Below are 20,317 nucleotides of genomic sequence, written 5' to 3'. Positions count from 1 at the left end.
CAGATCTATTTGTAGCTGAGACAGTAACCTGTCATGTTACATCTCACCTTTTTCAAATCACCTCAATTTTCTGTGACTCTGTTTCTTTTCCACCTTTTTTTGCTCAGGCAAAACTGTAAGCTTTTCTGGATTGTGTCATGCTAACTATGCATCGTGTCTATCTTATTGGCAGCAATGTAATTAATACTGAATAAAGTCAGTAGCTCTCTTATGAAAGTCTTTCTAATGATTCTTTTTGTCTCAGCCCTAACCTGAAATAATAATCTGAGGAATGACAACTTTTCTTCCACAGCCCTGTTCTGCATGCCAGGCTGTTATAAAAAAAAGTGTAAACTAAAGCTAGTGGGTTTGGGGTTTTTTTTCCCATTGCAGGACCCCTGAAAATATACAGGAAAAAGAATGTTCAGGCTCTACCAGAAATTACAGGCTCTATGTGAGAATTGCTGAGAGAAATTCTATAGCATTTATTATAAAAATGTCCAGAACAGAAAATCACAATGGTTCCTGGGAACCTATGAATCATTTACCTACACTTGTTATTAATATCAATGCACTATTGCAGCTTTTGATCCTTCATTGAATTGCACTGACTGAATATTTTCCTAGGCAGATTCCCTAACCTGTGCAGTCAGGAGCCTCCTCTCCCTGCTGAATCCCCCAGAGAGGATGTGCAGCTGCAGACACAGTTGTCCTTTTCTGTGGGTGGATTTTCCCTTGGGTGCTGCTTTTGTAAGAACAGCAAGAGTGCAAACTGCAGCCTCTATGTCTACATTGTTGTATGATATGCTATTGATTTCACTGTCATTGGAAACCAACCACAGTTTCTTCATACATAAAATTAATGTATAAAACTGACTGTGGCAGTTTTCCAAATATTTACTATGTGGAGATTTATTTAGTTAGTAATTCTGAAAGGAGAGTAGTTCTAGAGGGTAATTTCATTTTGTTTCAGCGTTCAAAAATTAGCTTGCTGATCACACTATTTGCTGCATTTACTGCAACAAATAAATTGTTTTGCAGTAATTCTGCAAAACAAATTCCTTTTTAAATATTTTTCTTTTTTTTTTTTTAATACAGACTCTGTTCTCTGTCTTTGAGAAAAAACAGTCACAAAATACTGACCATATATAATAAAAGCAAAAGAACAACCATCTTTGTATTTGTCCGTCAAAGTTGTGAATAACAGGTTAATAACAAAATGGAGCTGAAAAATTTGTAGAACTCTAACCATGTAAAGGGAAACTTATCTGATACTTTCAGAGCTGTGACTGAATTTCTTTGTATGCCCCCTGCCATGGCCAATGTGTAAATGTGTATATATATTTATATACATACATACATACATACATACATACATACATACATATATATATATATATATATATATACACACACACAATAAAATACATCGAAGGTAGCCTTGAGTCATCTTCCTGCTGGCCTACACTGCTGAGTAGGAGGAGCATCCAGTTCTAGATTTAGCTACACATTAAATATTCAGTGATAGATTTAGTACATGTTCACATAACTCAAGAGCCTCCTTGAAACATGCTCTCTGAACCTCGTCACAGCTCCAAGATAGAAATCCAAAGTCTGTGCCTTGTTTAGAGCACTGAAGGATGCACTTGCAAGTCTATGCCATGACAATCTGTGCACCTTCTATCCCTCTGCACTGAATGCCTCTACCACATGAATAATGGTAACCTTGGAGTATTTTTTAAAGATTCCTTATTTTGTCCTCTTTTTAAAGTAGATAAGATTTCAAGACTTGAATTAGTCAAGGTTCAGTAATTAGACTGCTGTGGCCCCGGTGATCCACATTTCATTCAAGTTATGGGAAACAGTATGGGTCTCCTCTCAATCAAAAGACCCATGTAGTAATAAAAAAAATGTGGGGGTTTTGCACTTAGAAATCAATACTAGTCACGCTATTTTGAAGAATTTATTGTAAACACTAATGACTTTTGAAGACTTTCGCAGTTTTATACCTACAGAAAACTGACTTTTTAAAACAGGGAGTCAGTGTATTGTGGTATATGTTTCAGATGGATCCATCTTCACATCATACAAAGCTCTGCCAGTCAGGGAGTAGATGTCCACCCTAACCTCTCTTGGTAAGACTTTGGAAATGGGAATATTTCTAAGACTATGAATTAAAAACATAAACAGAAGAAACCAAATTTCTTGCCCCAGATGGAAATTTGAAACACAGCAAACCAGAGATTTCTGTCAGAACTATGACATACTCCTAGTAATTAGGGCTGTGGTGGCTGATTCAGGTTACTCAGTACTCTCAGTTGCTCACTGTCTGAAAGAATGTGGTTCTTTAAGAAGCCTCTGTTCTTTCTGAATGCTGTCAAGATATGTTTGCAAACTTTCAAATTCCATATCTCCAGGGTGAGAGGGACTAGATTTACCTGCCTGTGGTCAAATTGTAGTCATTCATTAATTTCACTTAACCTTCCCTGTATTTGAAATTCTCCCACTGTATGGAAGACAAGCCACCTTTTAACCCAACCTGATTTGGTTCTCTTTACAGTAACCCAAATATTTTCCTCTACATTTAATGAAAGAGGAATGAGGCACTTAAAGCAAAAGGAGACTGTGGAATGTTTATCAACAACAGTTTGCTGAGGCAAAAAAGGTTTTCTATTTTGATAGACGCTCTACATGGCAGTACTAAGAGAAGCAGGTCAATAATCAAGCTCCAGCACTAAGTAAAGCAATTTAGGTTGCTCTGATCTGAACATTGCCAAGGGCTGTGATGGGCATGGGGCTTTCCTGTAGCCTGAGTTGGATAGGCTCTGCTTTGAGAAACAAAAATATGGTTTTACTTTACTTTAGGTGGTTTTTTTTTTTTTTTTTTTTTGAGTGAAAGAAGGACTATACTTTTAAATTAAGGATCAAAAATACAGTATCCTAAATTTATACCTATTTATTTCTTCTAGCCCTCTAACAAGCTTTGAATTCATGTTTTCCATCTGTTCAAAGCAAAGATATGATGTATGTAGGTTTCTGCAGCTCCCTGGAGATCATTTTTATACATACATTGAAAAGGCAGCTCTCTTTGAAAGTTTGCATTAACTGGAAGAAGTATCTTTGCTTTAAATGAATAACATTAAGAACCTTTATTTTATCTGACTCAAAGTGTAAGTGACTGCTTTGCTGTATTCCCCAATGGAACTTAAAACCTTGAAGCATGAGAACAATAACATTAGGAGACACCAGTAAGGCTTCTCTGCAATGTAAACCTTAGGTTAAAAATTGATGCTTTTATTAAGTACATTAACTATAGTTTGTTATCTCTACAAAAAAAAAAAAAAATTAAATGTCTACCTGTTTCATTTAATAGTGGTACTGTTTTTTATTTTTCTGTTGCTATCTGTTCTAATGTTTCTTGACTTTGTTCACCTGTTTAGAGCCTGAAATTTCTCTTGAAGAATTTAAGTTAGAATCTTACCTTTATTGGAAAACATGGATTTTGTTTTTCACAAGTCATCTGGCACTCCATCCCGCTTAGGAAGGTAGTTCTACTTGTGCTCTGGGGTGTGAATGCAATGTCATGGTCTATGTACTGTCCCCATACCATAATGATATCAGAATACAGGCTGTCTTCAGTAACAGCCTCATTAGGTGCATGAATAATTTTTCTTGTCACTTCACGAACCTGAGAAGAGAACCAATTTACCTTGAGTGTCAAACAGTTTTTACCTCTCACAAAGTGATAAAACACTACAAAGTAGGGGGGACAGTGATAAAATCTATCTTCCCTCTCCCCAACCTTATGTTGTAGAGTGCTTCTAATGATTTTACTAAAACAAAACCAAACCAAAAAAACCCCAAAAAACCAAGAAACCAACAACAATATAAATTCCAACCTCTACCTGGTGCTTATTTCTTGCCAGTGAGCAGTGTATGTTTCATCTGTTCCTTTCCAGAGAATTTTGAAAACCACACATCTATTTTAGACAGTCTAAAAGTTGTCTTTCTATTTATTCTGTTTTCTCCTCCTTAAACAAAAGGATTTGCTGGGAAATCTCAAATCACTGTTGATACTCAGAAAGTCTGAGCAGCTCAATATGTAAATGAAGGAGCTTATGCAGCTCAGGACATGAGGCAGGTTGCAAACACACAGTAGCTGAAAGTTCAACTTTCTTACTTTCTTTTCCCAAGCAAGGAGAAGCCAAAAAAATATTTCTGATGCAATTGTGTGCAAGATGCACAGAGATACAGATGCTCTGAGGAGGAGCACATAGGGACATCTATGCTACATGTCCAGCCTACATAAACAACCAAGCAAAACCATAAGGGCAAAATCAGGGCTCAGTTTGTGGAGATTCCTCCCTCATGCTGCAAAACATTCCCTAGCAAATAGCAGCTGCCTTGGAAGTCAAGCAACTGAAAGGGCAGCACATAAAATCGACTCACAGAGCCTGCAATAAATATAAGGGCTAAATAATGAATGTATAAGGCAGGTTCAGTTAAATAGTTTTGGTAAGGACAACAGGCAACATGGGACTCGTTAGGAACAACTGGATTTATACTGAAATAGTCGAGAGCAAGCCACCTACAGCTCATCAGGAATCCAAATCTTTAGATCAGTGTTTTAATAGCTTTGGTTGCCACAAATATTTTCTTGAAGTTAGTAAAATTTTCTTATCACTGTTTTACTTTATAGTAATCCTCACACTTATCTATCACTTTCAAAATATTTTCATGTTACTTTTGAAAGAATATAGTCAGATAGCTAAAAGTACAAAAAAAGAACAATTATGTATGTGAGAAAAAACACTTTTGACATCAGTTTTACATATTACACTCCAAAACAAAGCAGAGAACCTTGCTGATGGTCAGATGTTGATACTCAGATTCAGTACAGTTATATAATCTTTTCCAAAGAGAGTTTTGCTTTACAAGCAGGTACCCTAATGAATCTAGAAAAAGGCAGTTTGTACTATCTACTGGAAATTTGCCTGTGTAAATGTCAGGTTTTCATCTCTGAGTGCTAAATTGTGCAACTTGGAGACAATGTTATTTAATTAATAACATGAGTTGCAGGTGACATTAACACTAAATTCTCCTGATTATCCTTATTAAACATACAATGGTTAAAATAACAAGACTTTGAGTCCATTAAAAGTCAGGTTTCAAAGCAATGATGACAAATCACAAATTGTAAATCCAGCCCAAATCACTGTAGACTGCACTGGGGAATTTTTCTCCCAGTTCTCTGTGCAAATATTCTTTTTTCAAACTTCCCTCTGTGGCAGGTCTGCTATTTTTTAAGTATATGAGGTGCTATAATCCATAAATATTGTAATACTTTCTAAGACCAGTAAGTTGGACTAGCTAACAAATGAAGTTATGATTTGATAGCAATATTTCTTCAGTTAAGGCTTGCTAGCCCGTGTGGAATAGCATACATGCACACACCTATACACATGCTAGCATGTCCATGTGCTTTATATCTGTTTAGTTAACATCCAACCTTCTTTCTCCCTCCTTCCCTGAATAAGGTACCATTATTAAAACAAAGAATCATAAAATTGCTGGAAAATCTAGGCTGGAAGGAAACTCTTGAGACCACAATGTGCAACTTTAAATTAAAAGCAGGTTATTAAGAGCCCCATGAAGACAGATCTTGGGTATTTCCCATGAGGGATGTGCCAGAAGCTCTCTAGGCTGGAATCCATATTCCAATAAAAACCTTTTCCATCATTTATTGCTCTTACAACAAATTTAATTTCTTGTTTCAAGACAAATTTTTCTCTGGATCAACTTGTGACCATTGCCTCTTGCCATTGCAGCAGGCATCCTTGTAGGCCTCCCTGGTATCTATTTCATCATGGGAAGGTCAGAATTAGGTCCACTGTGCACCTTTTCTCTACCTGAGCAATCATCACCCTGTGTCTGCTGGCTGCCTGGTGCCTGCCAGGCCGGGCACTTGGCTGGCTCCTGTCCTGCCCCTCTCCCCTACAGCAATCTTTGGAGTGCTGGGCTGCCCCTCAGGAATGTCAGTGCCCTCTGCACAGCTGGGGGCAGGGAACCTCTCCCCATGGGGCTGAACCTATGCTTTAGCAAAGCCACTGGCTTCTTAACTGGGCTCAACAGACACTTTTGAAGTATTTTACACAGACACTTCCTTTACTGATGCAAATGGAGGTCTGTGGTGGCAGGTGTGATAATGGCCATGGGTAAGTGTTTCAGGTGATCTGGAGGTACTCTTCCTAACCGAGGGGAGCTGGAATCCGTTGTATCGGACACTGGGATCCCATCCTCGAGGCTGGCTGAGGCCATCCTCATAGGCTGCTGGAAGCCACCTAGCCAGAGCTGTGTTGGATGCCCCCCATCTAGGATGTTCCCTGTGAAAAGAAAAACAAAATTAAAAATGCCCCAAAAGCAGCAGCAGCAGCAGAACCTCTGAATAAATAAAATATAGATAGATAGATAGATAGATAGATAGATAGATAGATAGATAGATAGATAGATACATACATACATACATACATATATATATTTATATTATATTTATATAATATATATGTTCTGAATATAAGATCTGACCATAAAAACAAAATAATATGAAATAATCATTAGCCACAGAGCAGTATGCCATTATAATATGATTTTCATGTCGCAATCTTTGAAAGTGCGTAAAATACTTGTCTTCATGTATGCCAATATTAATTTTACTCAAAAGGAAAATTATGAAAATTTAAATTGCTAATGAATTATTACTATTTTATTCGTGTTTATAACCTCAATTGTATACCTTTTGACTTTTTAAATACTTGCTGTGAAGGTGAGTTCTGATAGTGTCCTCATTCCTCATAAAGTCAGATATACTCTCAAGTGCCTTTCCTAGCATCTTTAAAAAGATATTTTAGAGCAACAAAAATGCTCTTTAAAAACATGTGTTAAAGCAACAGAGAGGAAATAAAAACTTGGGAAAATATGAAGAAACCCTTCAATGTGAAGATGAAGAAAACTTAAATGAAAATTGGACACTAGTCATAGAGAAGAAATAATTTAGCAAGACCAAAGGAGCCAGGGCAGAGGAGATGGGAGCTGAATCCAGTGGCAATGCTGCCTCTGGCTGAATCTGTACCAATTTCTTGGGTCCATCTTTGGGAGGGCCTGTGCACAATCCCAGGCTCTGAACTATGCTGCTAGGTTGTCAATATTAACAGCAGTGTATTTTTTCCTCACAAATACTTTCTTTGAATATCACCTCCCTAAGCACATCTTGGCATCCTTGCATACCAGTTTGTCACACCACAATCAGCCTGCCTGGAAGGGGGAAGAGGAGTAGAAAAGTGCAGTCAAACGTGTAAAAGTTAGAAGGTGACAAGAATCAGGTTGTATTTAATTTGAGGGTCAGCAAATGATTCTTGGTAATTTCTATTCATTAGTATACTCAGTGAGTCTTGAGTCTGACCCAATTATTTTTCCCTCTTTCATGACTATTAGAAATTTTAGGATTTGGTTTTTTTGGTTGTTTTTCAGATCACCCTGTTCAATATTTTTCATAATTGTTAAATATATAGCAATACTAAAAGAAAAAAATAATTTTTTTTTTTTTTTTTCAATGCATTCAAGTTGACTAAACTTGTAAGGTAAGCCACAAAGAACCAGAAATATTTCTGGAATGTTGGTGGAAATAAATAGTGTTAAAATATACATTAACATGTCTATTGGGATGATAAACAATTATACTATTATTTCATTGATCTCCAGCACACTGAAGAGACTCAGTTTGCCAAGCTATATAGGGCTGTAATACACTTAATTATCTACAATAATTCACACTTGAAGGTTGAAGTATGCTTTAATAAAGCATTCAAATTAGTTACAGTTGATTTGCCTTTATTGAAATTGCATAAAATACAGCACATAGTGTAGTGCTATTTCACTCAATTAAAAATAATGAAATGTTAATGTAACTGCTTAACCAGTGATTTTTCTCCTGATTGCTTTTGTATTTTAGCAGATCACTGGAATGCTACTTTAGTAAAACCCTTCTCACATGCCTTTTTATTATTGCATTAAACATGTTAATGTCTTGGAATCTTGCTTGAGTTAAAAAGGCAGCTGAAATAATGAGATATCACTACCATACAGATTTATAAAGTACTCAAATTTGATTACTATATATTATTTTTATGGAAAGTGGGAGTTTTCATTTACTTTTGAAATACTGGAATTGTACCATTTGGATTTTTTTTTGGCTGCCTGAGAAGAAACCTGGAGTCTTAAGCTACTGTTTACTATCCAGACTTTTATCTTTTGAATTTTATTTTAATGTTCTTCCTAGTTTCAAGTAGATGGAATGAATGCCATATGGCAACTTAATAATTGGAGTTTGTGATGTTTTATGTTGTGCTGAGCTATCTTGTGTGTAACTTCTGGAAACATGGGACACTTCTGGAAGAAAAGTCTGCGACGAGTTGAACACTTAGCTTGCATTGAGGTGAAGTAGCTAACCTAAAGGAAACATCTCAATTCCTTCTTCTGGAAGTCAATGGACTCAGTCAGGATTGCTTGTTCCCTCCACTAGGTGAGCCATACTCATACTCCTAATTCTGCTGGTACTGGATCTCCAGACTGAGCATCAGGTCCTTACCTGAGAGAATGGTTAATGACACAGCAAGGAAATAGAAGTGCTGCAGATAAAATTCCTCCCAGATGCCCCAAATATTAAGTGTACAAAAAGTAAGGTAGTCGTGGAACAACTTGTCCATCAAGCCAGAGGGACAGACAGTTCCTGGGTGCCATCCTGTCATTCCATTCTATTTCTCACTACCAGGAGCAGCCAAAGATGCAGCCTTGCAGTAGACATATAACTACCTCTGAAAGCTAGGATGAGGTGAAGCTAATTGCACTGTGAGAGTCCCTTCCTTTAGTACCTGTAATTCCTTCATCCTTGAATTCCTCTCCTTGTACCAGACACTAAAAAAATACTTAGATCAATGCTAGCTAGTTGGGATTAAAAAATGGGGAAAAACCCCACCTCTTTGTATTTTCCTTCTGTTCCTTATTCTTCATTTTAAAATAATCCAATTTTATTTTGCTTGTTTAGGCAGAAAGGAAATTAAATCTGTTAATATCTCTTACTAATAAAAGAGGATAATATTTCTGCCACATGTTATGTTGATACTGTCCATCTAAGGTCACGTTTATGCTGTTCTACTACACCTTTTTTCTAGGAAGTGCACACTAAAACAAAGCAATCTCAGTGCTAAGGAAAACATCCTTTGCAATTGATCTGTTTTGTCCCAAACGTGCAAACTGATTTAGCATAATATCTGTAAAGCATTTCCTTGCTCCCTTCTAATCTAAAAATTTCATTTCTAAATTTCACTCATGAAACGCAGAATTTCATGATCTATAGTTCAGCTATAGATTCAAACAGAGTGAACAAAAGTACAAATGCAACATAGGTCTTGATGTATTTTCTGCCTGAAAGTGGAAGCTGTAAAGCAGGAAAAAGCACAGACTGGTATTTCATTTAATGTCTGAAGTCCTCAAAGCTGGCTTACATCACAGAATATGTTATTTACATTACAGTGTTATGGGCTTTTTAGGCTGATGTATTTCAGTAGAACTAGAGGTATTTTAAGGGGCTCAAAAATTTTTAGATTCAGGTAAGATCTGATTCACTGGTTTCAACTCCTTTGGTTTTGAAGGGCTTTTTGTCACCTTACACCTTTTACAGACATTTAGAGCAGAGTCTAAAATACTACCAGGGTTTAAGTTCTGATGTGGTGCAAGGCATAAATATGAAAAGTACAACAGAGTGACTACAGACCAGACTCAATGAATCATATTTACCACACCCAGCTTTAGATAGCAGACTGAAATGCCTGTACACATCCTAGTATTATCAGTCACTGAAGAGAAAAAGGTCTTTTACCTTTACCTATAGCAGAGTGCTTCTCTCCATCACTAGGGAGAAAGACTAAACAGCCACTCCTGTAAATTAAGAGCTTCATCCATGTGTCTGTGTTCAGCTGCACAAATCTTGGCCAATGTATTCAAGGCCTGATGGAGATGTCAGTGCAAATATTGTACTAGCTGCTAGTTCAGATTCAAAGCAACTCTTAACATGCCTGGGGGAAATTATGGATATCCACATAGTTAGATTTATAACACTGATGCATATCAGGTTGTGTCCTTTCAGCAAAGAGTCTATCAGGCATGTTCCTTGCAAATGACTTGTGATGTAGCAAAACAGATTCATCTCCTAGAACCAAACTCACTGAATAATAAAACTGCAGAATTGTACTGCTCTTTATTCACCACATTGCAGAGTACCTTAACCTGTACAATGATGGTGGCATTCCATTTTCATCTCAGTAGCACTTCACCTGTAAACCTACAGTGCAACTTTCAGTTTGTGACCTTAGGTCTATGTATCCAGAGGCTGCTGAGTACAGATATTGTTTACCCTGCTATTTAAAAGGGCCCTCATTCTCAGTTTTACACTCATTGCTCTCAGTTTTACACTCATTTGGAGGGTTCAGAAAAGAAGAGCACATCTATTACATGTGGTTTTCAGGAAACAATTGCCAAATAGATTAGGCAACAAGTAGATACTGGTTATAAATATAGTCACTAAACATATAAAACCAGATATGTAAAACTAAAAATAACACCTAGAACATTTAAATTCATGCTTTTTAACTGTTAGAATTGTGGGAAAATGCAAAAATATTTCTCCTTGGGAAGTAATATTGCTTTCCTGCTTTATATAATTTTATCCAATTGAATCAAAAATAAATGCTGGGTTAGAATTAAGTTTTCTTTTTATATAGAAGAAGGCATCTACTAGATCAGTTCTCCCTAAATATAAAGTTCTTCACATAATCCTAGAACCTTTCAGAGGGAAAGCCTGTTTACAAAAAGTAGTGCACCAAAGTTTAAATAATGAGTTCTTCCTCCAGGAGCTTTCGCAGGCACCTCATTTACAGACACTGAGTAACACCAGTCCCCCTTCACCAATTTCCTTGAAAAAAGTAAACACAGCTTCTTGAGTTTAAAGAATGAGAAGGAAAGATTTTTCAGGACACAATTTTTATCATACATACCTGTTATTGCAGGCACCAGTGATGAGTCGATATTCATTAGCTAAGCAATTATTTGGACATTTTGGTGGCAACATATAAGGCAGGCATCCAGAAATATTAGCAATCATAGTGAGCAGATCAGATGATAAATGATCTGAAAGGAAGAACCCAGAGAAGCAATTTGCTGTATTGGATTTAGCTGCTAGAGCAGAAAAGGCATTATTGTCAGCTGCATCTACAGAATTCTCCCTCTTCCTCGGAAAGAGCACTTAGTGAGAAGTGCTGCAAGAGGCTGTGTCTGGGACTTAGAGGAAGAGCTGGTTTTATTAGCTGATGCATAAAGAATGAGAAGAAAGAGGTTCAGCAATAGCTGAGAACTGAGGTTGACCCGCTTGCTGCTTCTTCTTTCCCTGTGTTGTAGTCCTTTACTTGCCTGATCCTTGTGTTTGCAACAAAGGTGAAAAAAAATGCCATTCAAGGACAAAAGTATATGTCAAAGAAGAAAAATGTGTGACTGGAAAGATGCAGAAATTTAAAGACCCTGCAGCTGACCATAGAATTCCGTGTTGAGTGGAAGAGAATCAGAATTATTAGCTGGAATTTGGAAGCTAGGTAAAATCAAGTCCCTTTGCACCAGTAGACAGCATGTTATAGATTTCTGATGCCATCCAAGATGGGTCTCCCAGTGAGCATCTGATGATGAGGGATAAAGCCACACTATAGTGCAAGCTGCAGAGAGCTGGTACCTCTTCTCACCTCTGCAGGTACTGAAATACGTGTGGCCAGTTAGAAGTGGATGTACCCATGAAATAGGAGCAACTTGGTCTAGAGGACCCTGCCCACGGCATGGGGCTGCAACCAGGGGGTCTCAAAGGTTCTTTCCAACTCAAAACCTTTCTACAATTCTATGAATATCCTGCCTGAACTCAGAGAACCCTTGACATTCAAAGTGACTACAATCATCACATGACGAAGGATGAGGGTAGAGGTAACTTATAACTCTTGCCTTTGTCTCCCCACTGGCTAATGCATGCCATCCAGTTCCAATATCTATTTGTTCTGCCCATTCAACTCTGAAGTAAGCTGCTTTAGTCCATTGTTCAAACCAAAATATTAAGCCACAAAAAAAAGAACAGGGGTTTAAAAACCAAATCAGCTCAAAACATGTTCTGCTGAGCAGTTAGAACCTGTATAAGGCAGTAGTGAGAACAGAGGAAGAATAGGTTGTTAGACTGGCTACATAATCTTGTCATTATGTACTAGCAACTCGTGCCAAATTTGCAAATAGAGCTGTACTTCTATGTTAGTTCAGGTTCAAAATTATACTCAGAGCCCAACTTCCCAGTTATCTGGGCTGCCTAGTTAGAGACTCACATGTTTTCTTTAAAGTCAATTTAGTTCTTCAATTCATGTAAAACTGTTCTGTTGTGGCACATAGACTGTACAGTGTCTATTCACATTCTGTTAATGCTGTTTCAGTTCTGAAAACTAACAAGAGCTTTGTCCACTTCTGCAGTTTAGAAATTCAACTTCTTTTGAAATTGCACAGCACAAAAATAATTGCATCTGTGTATGTGTGTGTGTATATAAATATATGCACAGACATATCCATATACATAAAGATATGTTTTTACTTCTACAAACGTCCCATTAGTTTTGTAAGCCAGATATTTCTGCAATGAAATAAAATAATAACTGCGGTGGGTGATTTATGTGTGTTTACAGCACTCTAATGCTTCTATATCTTGGAAAAAAATGTTCTAATACTAAGATAGAACAGTTTGTGTCAGTGACAGAAGGGGGGAAGAAAGTCAATGGTTCTGATATTTTGAGCCTTCCAGACTCCAGACGGACATCTTAAAATTCAGATCTAACTAACAGCAAGTATTTCACTTATACAAAATTGAACTTTCTCTTTTTTTCCCATTTGATATAAAAAAAACCCAGTTAAAGTGGAAATAGATGTGCAGCAGCAGTTCATTATAATATTAGTTTTGGAAATAGGAACTTTTTTTTTTGAAGAGCGATATGCATATGTTGAGAGGAGGTGTGCTTGAAAATGCCAGTGCCCTAGTGTGATAAAAGATCAAGCACTAAACCCAAACTGCTGGGGAAGATAGATATTTCACTGCAAACAAGAAGCTTGCAACACTGAGGATATGCAGGCTGATTTATAGGCAATACAAATATACAGACATGAGTTCATAGGGTGCCAACAGTGTAATACTGCTCTCCTCAACTATAAAAACACCACCCACACTCCAGCAAAGAAAAATGCAAACCTATCTGAGGTGTTTTCAAGAACAAAAGAAAGTGAAAAATAAAATAAAAAGCGAACTTAACTGAACTTTAATCTAAAAGACAGCATTCAACGAATCAATAGTGTGGTTTGCCAATGTCAATACAGTGCATTTACCAGTTGGATGCAATGAACGCTTGTGCTTCTGGCAAACTTTTTGTTTCAGCACCCGAATTGACATTTCCATTCGTTCAGCTGCTTGGGAAATCTCTTGGCTCTCTTGTTCAGGAAATTTTGAGAAAGTCAGCAGTAAGGTAGGGGTTGCTATTCCACTTCCTTGGATCTTTCTGTAATTGAGATAAATACAGAAGGTTTTGCAATGTATGCATTTTTAGAATATTTTCATAACAATAAAGCTGTCTGTCCTGGATATGTTGTAAGTTTAAGGTATTTAAGGTATTAGGGTATATTTTGATTGAAGAGAACACTGGGAAAGCAAAGAGGAAGGCTGCTTTGTGACCTTGTTCTGCAAGCAAAATTCTAAAAGAGAAACTGTGCTTCTGTTGGACACACAACCAGAGTTCATCCTGTGGGAAGTCTTTAGGATGAGAAAGAAACTTTTGGGGTGAGCAGAGCCTGCAGCACCAAGTGGAAGACCTTGTGCAGGATAGTCACAAAAGAGGTCTCCCAACTCACTGCTGTGAGTAGGTTTTGCTTTCATGTAATATTTAATACCCAAGACCATCCTCAATCAACTTCTGAGCACCAATTCCCTTTAAAGTCTATATATCCACATACACAGTATTTCAAAGGAAGCTTAATAGTCTGGAGTCTGGGGTAAGTGGTCTCAGTTTTATTCCTAATAAAATTTCAATTCCTGATTGAAATAAGCATTGTTAGGCATTTATCTTTAACAACTCTTAGCATTTATCACGTTTAAGATATTGACCAAATAATTGCCACAATATCTTGTGAGACATAAATATCAGTATCTCCATCTATTAAATGAAGCAGTTGAGCCACTGAAAGCTTGAGACTTATGTTTTTAAATTTTAAATGCCTTAGGATTGCCACCAAAATACTATCACTAAAAACCCAGAGTGACCTCAGTCTCTACATACAGAGGGGCAACAGTTCTTGCAAGTTCTGTCCATAAAATCAGTTAACACTCTGCAAATCATGACTCATTTTCAAATCACAGTGATAAGTCTTTAGGGAAAGTCGGTGCAAAAGTGTGGGGATTGTACCCTGTAAAACTTAGATAATGTGTTCTGAATTTTGGAGAGAAATTAACTCTGTGTTGCACAGAAATCTAGTCAGAAAATGGTTGAAAGAGCTCATTCTCATACTGTAACTCAAGCACAAAGGAGCTTTCCTCTAATTCATTGCCTATCCACAGTCCAAGACAAATGTTTCATTTCTTTTCCCTTATCTTTTTTCACACATGTTGTAGATGAAAGAGGAAATAAGAATTTCACTTAAACAGTCCAATTTAAGGCAAGAGGGTTTGGCTCCTGATGGCATAGGAGCTGTTCCTGTCTCACTACATTGGAAAAACATAATCAGTGTTCAAAAATAGGACCATAAAAGTATGATTTTTGAGGTATTTATTCAGAAAAAAATCCACATTTGGATTTGTGTTATTTATTTTGTCCCACATTTTAAAAGAGCAACTTATATGGTGACAATGCACAAGGACCTATTGGATCACATTATCAGTGACATAATCATAGAAGGGTTTGGGTTGGAATGGACCTTAGATATCCCCTAGTTCCAAGCCCCCCTGCCATGGGCGAGGACATCTTCCTCTAGATCAGATCCCTCAGAGGTAATGGGGGCAGTGATTTTTTAATTCTATGGGTTCTCAAAGAAACAGAAAGATTGACATTAATTTTTTTGTTATGAACGCCTTTTTCCTGAATACATTATTCACTTCTTTTTTTTACCTCTTAATTTCATAATGTGCAGCATAATCCACCAGACTAGAAACCTTCTGGATAGCCTTAGTGATGCAGTTATCTTCAATTTGTTCTCAACAGGGAAAAAACAGAAAGAAAGATAAATATGTTAATAGAAAATTCATTAAAATATTTACAATGAGAAAATATACAAGTTTATAATATTAAGGTACAATTTTTGCTGTTTAAAGCCATGTACACATTTTATTCCTGAAATTTCTGTTGTGGCTTTCTAAAAGATAAGGCAGGTGTGGTAAATAAATTCTTCCATAATTTATAAGAGTTGAGGATTTAGATTTCCTTGCTTGAAGTATAAATCCAGCTATGAACATGTAATATAAGACCAAACATAATAGGTCCAGCTGAAACATGTTGTGTTGTCTGTATGCAGCTGTGTTCCTCAGGTTCATTTGTATTTTTCATCAAACTGTCCTTGTACTGACAGGCCAAACCTGACCCTCCCTCAGGTAATATGAGCTGGTATGAGCCACATTAAGAATTCAAGAATGTATTCAAGCAAAATTATGAACTGGGATTGGGCCAGTTTATGAAAACCCTATTCTCATTTCTTCACCTATGTTCAATGGAAAGATATATGTGAACATAACAATACTTCAGCTGTGCTATTTTGTATAATGCTATTATGAGGCTTAGCTTATCCCTCTTTTGTGTACATGTCACTTTATAACAAAAGAAACAGTCATGTTTAAAGTTCAACTGCTTTATTTCTATCTGAATTTTGTGGGATGGCCCATTTTTTTCTTAGAAAACAAATAATAAAAAATAGCAACCATTTATTTACAATCATTCATCATTTTATGTACAATTTAATCTTAGGGGAGATCTATTATTTGTAGTACAGTCTGTGCTATTTCTATAATCTATTTTTTGAATAGGGCACTCAGCTCAAGGAAGAGAAATGTGTGATAAGGAGTAATCTCTCCTTGGCTAAATTATACTCTACTAAAGTTTTCAGTATCTAAGTATAGCAGTACTTATTTCTCTTTTTCACCTATGCATAATAAAATATTCAGATGATTCATTTGGTATTATCATTTGGATTTCCACTACTTCTGAAAACCTTTTTGAGTACTATGTTAAAAAAGAAGTTTGATTTTTACAGGCCATACAATAAGTAGTTCTTTTAGAATTTAATATAGCATATTTTAAAATTACTTTTTAGGGGCTTAGCTCTGAGAAATATAACATGCTTGAAGTATTGCTCATCCTGTGATATCAATTCATACTCTGATGTAAAAGAGAATATCTACTTGCTATATCTAAATTCCATTGTCTCTCTTCCTTTTCTTCTAAGAAGTATGAATTTGGTACCAATACCATGTCTTTAAATATGTGGTTCTTGAATAATAAACATTATCTTGTACTGTCTCATCAGACCAAGAACACTTACTATAAAAAAGAATCACATTGCATCTATTCTATTTATTTGTAGTCCATGTATATTTTATATATTGGTGCTTTCCTGTGCCTTGGGGAAGAATATAAAAAGGAGGGAAAGGGACTTTTCATGTGACAGGATGAGAGCCAATGGTTTTAAACTGACAGAGGGCAAGTTTAGATAAGATGTTAGGGAGAAATCCTTTACTGTGAGTGTGGTGAGGCACTGGAACTGCTTGTCCAGAGAAGTGTGGATGCCTCATTCCTGGAAGTGTTGAAGGCCAGATTGGATGAGGCCCTGAGCAACCTGGGCTAGTGAATGGCATCCCTGCTGGTGGCAGAGGGTGTGGACCTGGATGATCTTTAAGGTTGCTTCCAACCCAAACCATTCTATTATTCTTGGATTCATTTTGGATTAACTAACATATAATGTGGTCATTTTAGACAACATCTTTCCAAAAAATTTGTATGGTAGCTTAAAGTAAATAAAACCTGATCTCCTGTTTTGCAGTAATGGTTCAAAAAAGATTTCTCATAGGAAGTAATAGCTTGGGTATTTGTTTATAATTTAATTTTTTTTTGCATATAGTTTCATTTTATTTGTGATTTTACACTAAATTCAGGTGAATACTTTCCTAAGAAATCATATCACCAAGACTTATGAATCATGCATACAGCTATATAATATGAGATTGTGGTTTTAACTCCTGTTTCTTTACTATCTTTGCCCTAATTTCATGTAAAATCAGTTTCTGCAGTTTTCTTTTAAAATTCAGTCTGGTGTCTGCTACTCTTCTAGTTTATTAGATTTAACTGATTTAAATTGAACAGATGCAAAATGATGGTGAAAATTACAAGATTACATTTCTTGAACATAAGGAATAAGGCAATCTGAAATGCTCTAAAATCCTCAGGGTGCCAGCAGCCAACAGATCCACAGGAGAGAAGCACCTTTATGGGACAGCAGAAGGGTTCCAGGTGGGACATCCTATGGCAACCACCTCTCAGCCAGGATGATTAGCAGATGGGGAAAGAAATCCAGCAATGGTGCTTGGCAACGTGCCATCTGACACATGAATGCCACTAAGAAAGTAAAATCACTCCTTGTCAAAGCAGTGATTGAGATACCCTACACAAAGTTTTACTTACTGAGTTTATGAAACTGCAATTTAAAAGATCACCTCCATGGAATAATTCTCACAAAAACCAGATAGTGCATCTTGCACACAAAAGAGGTTAAGCTATACTGCTGCTGCTAAACTGTCTGCAGTGCCTGTGTATTTTCAGCTTAACAGTAAACATAAGAAACTAATGTGCATTTTTACTGTTACTTACCAAAGATGGTATCTTTCCCTATTTTAGGGAAAGAAAAGAAAACAGCTGTGAAGGCTATAGCTGCTGAAAATCCCAAAATAATGAAAACTTTCATCTACAAGAAAGAAGAAATAACGGTTGCAAATACATATACATTCATCTTCTAATTATATACCAGACTATAAATAATTTTCTCTATACGGCAAATTTTACTTTAAAATTAGATTTTCAGCCACGTTCTGACTATTTTTTGAAGTTCAAAGTAATTCACTTTCTCTTTTTCCCTTCCTTACTTATTACTTTTCTTTTACATTTTCTTTCACATTCTTTTACATTTTGAGAAGCTTCTAGCACAATGATACACATAACTTTATTTTATAACATAATACATTCTCACAATAAAGGCAGCACTTAGCCTATACATTAGAAATTCATCATCATTTTACCACAATTCCTTTTGAACTTCTCTGTTCACTAGACTGATTTGATTGTAAGTTAATGATTGCACATAAGATAATGAAGTGGCCAAATTAATAACAATTAGTCAGACCCTAATCTATGCTCCTATCCATAGATTACTGTGGTATCAAAGCAGCACAGTGAATATGCTCACTCTGCTGAAGAGAGAAGCATTCTCCATTTCAGTGCTGGTACTCTAGCAGTTCTTAGAGCAGAGCAAATATATAAACTCTCCAAGAGGTATCATTTTTCGCATGCACTATATTGACTGGAAATTGAAATATTTGAAATACTTTTAGCTCCATATCCTATCAAAATTAAAAAAAGAAATCAAGTCTGAAAATTCAGAGACACTATAGTGCCCACAGAAATTCAATGTGAAAACACCCCTTTCTTTTACATTTCATGAGTTAATATGATGAATTACTTCTGGAAAATGTCAAGCAAAAGTTTTATTGTCTGACCTTTTGTCTGCTGAGGAGATTATCTTCAACAGTTCTGTACTTTATCGATGGCAGTAACTGTTCTGAATTATGAAAGCTAAGTACTTTCCTGGGGCCCAGTTTATGCTATCAGCTTTATGCACTGGTACTCACTCAAGCTTTAGCAGTGCAAATGATTTCAAAATCTTTTTGGCCACAGTTATGTTCCCACAAAGCAGAAACTGACGTTAATACTTGAGTTGTTTATTTTTTCCTACTGGGAAGCAAAAGATGTGTTGTCAGTTCTTACATCAGAATTATTTTCCTTAAAATTAGAAGGAAAATAAGTTCATATTAAATAAGTCTCTGTATATAGATATGTGTGTATGTGTGTGTGTGTGTGTGTGTGTCTGTATGTGGGTATACACACACACAACTTTGCAGCTTTGTGTCCAATTTTATGCATTCCATAGTTTGTGCTTTACTGAAACAACTATTTGGAATCCAGATGCTAATCCCCAGGTTGCCCACCAACTCCCTTCCAGCACTTTTTATTCAGTCTTTTTCTCCAAGCCTAACTATATTTCTTTAGTTACACTTTTCAGCCCTATTACTTCTTTTAAAGCCAGTAGTTTGACCTAAAGAATCTGTTTGGCTGGGATTTTTTCCATTGTTCTATGGAGGCAGAGAGGTCAAGATCAGATATGGAATCAGTTCAGAGGATTCCCTCATTCACTCTTTGCTGGTGAGGCCAGGAGATCACAAGGTGGAGCCAAAGATCAGAGTTTGATCACAGAGGGGACAAGGTGAGTAGGGAGTGGGTAGCAGGGAGCATCCTGAGCTGGAGGCTGTGGTACACAGCGGTGAAAGGAAACCTAGGAGCATGTGAACTGACTGTAAACTCCAGGATGTTATTAGAGCAGTTTGGAAATACCATCCATAACCTGTTCACTGCAAAGTGAGTGGACATGGTTGAGAAGTAAGCACAGAGCAAAGGGGAACAGACCTCTGTTGGAAAAGTAGGCTTATGGTCCCTGGCTGGAGGATTTAAGATTGCAGGCAAAGAGTCAAACTTGCAATACATCTTTATCCTGTTCCAAATTGTAAATCTTTTAAGATTATGTTTCCTTACATAAGAAAGTATAAAGGAGATTGACTTCTTCTGAGGCAGAGCTAAGCACTGAGAAAAGGAAATCCATTCAAAACACCTAATAGAATAAAAAGCTTGGACTACATCCTTTCATATACTTCACAAGGTTTAATTTCTGAGAGATGAGAGACATCCTTAAAGTGAAAAAAAGGTTTGATTTTCTTTGCTGTTTCACAGCCAAAAATCAAAGCTTCCCCATTTAGTTCAAAAAGAGAATACCTACATCAAGATTTGTACGAATGAGGTTCTCAACATTTGCTCATTGGTTGCAGTTGAAGTATTTGCCAACAGTGGGCCTTAAATGTTTACAT

At 36.6% G+C, this 20,317-nt stretch overlaps 1 protein-coding gene across 1 annotated transcript in view; it reads right to left on the bottom strand.

The window, feature by feature from the left end:
• TPO (thyroid peroxidase) overlaps positions 1-18,090 on the bottom strand; it is a 37,073-nt gene extending 18,983 nt beyond the window's left edge. The window contains exons 1-6 of the mRNA XM_030235777.2: positions 17,997-18,090; positions 15,252-15,336; positions 13,483-13,652; positions 11,088-11,220; positions 6,233-6,362; positions 3,461-3,667 (exon numbers count right to left, since the gene is read on the bottom strand). Coding sequence (XP_030091637.2) covers positions 3,461-3,667; positions 6,233-6,362; positions 11,088-11,220; positions 13,483-13,652; positions 15,252-15,336; positions 17,997-18,090 — 819 coding nt within the window. The remainder of the gene's footprint in view (positions 1-3,460; positions 3,668-6,232; positions 6,363-11,087; positions 11,221-13,482; positions 13,653-15,251; positions 15,337-17,996) is intronic.
• Positions 18,091-20,317: the final 2,227 nt, after the last annotated feature.

This window comes from Serinus canaria, chromosome 3 (genome assembly GCF_022539315.1).
Source record: "Serinus canaria isolate serCan28SL12 chromosome 3, serCan2020, whole genome shotgun sequence".
NCBI classification, from domain to species: Eukaryota; Metazoa; Chordata; class Aves; order Passeriformes; family Fringillidae; genus Serinus; species Serinus canaria.
This window is presented reverse-complemented; position numbering and strand designations above follow the sequence as displayed.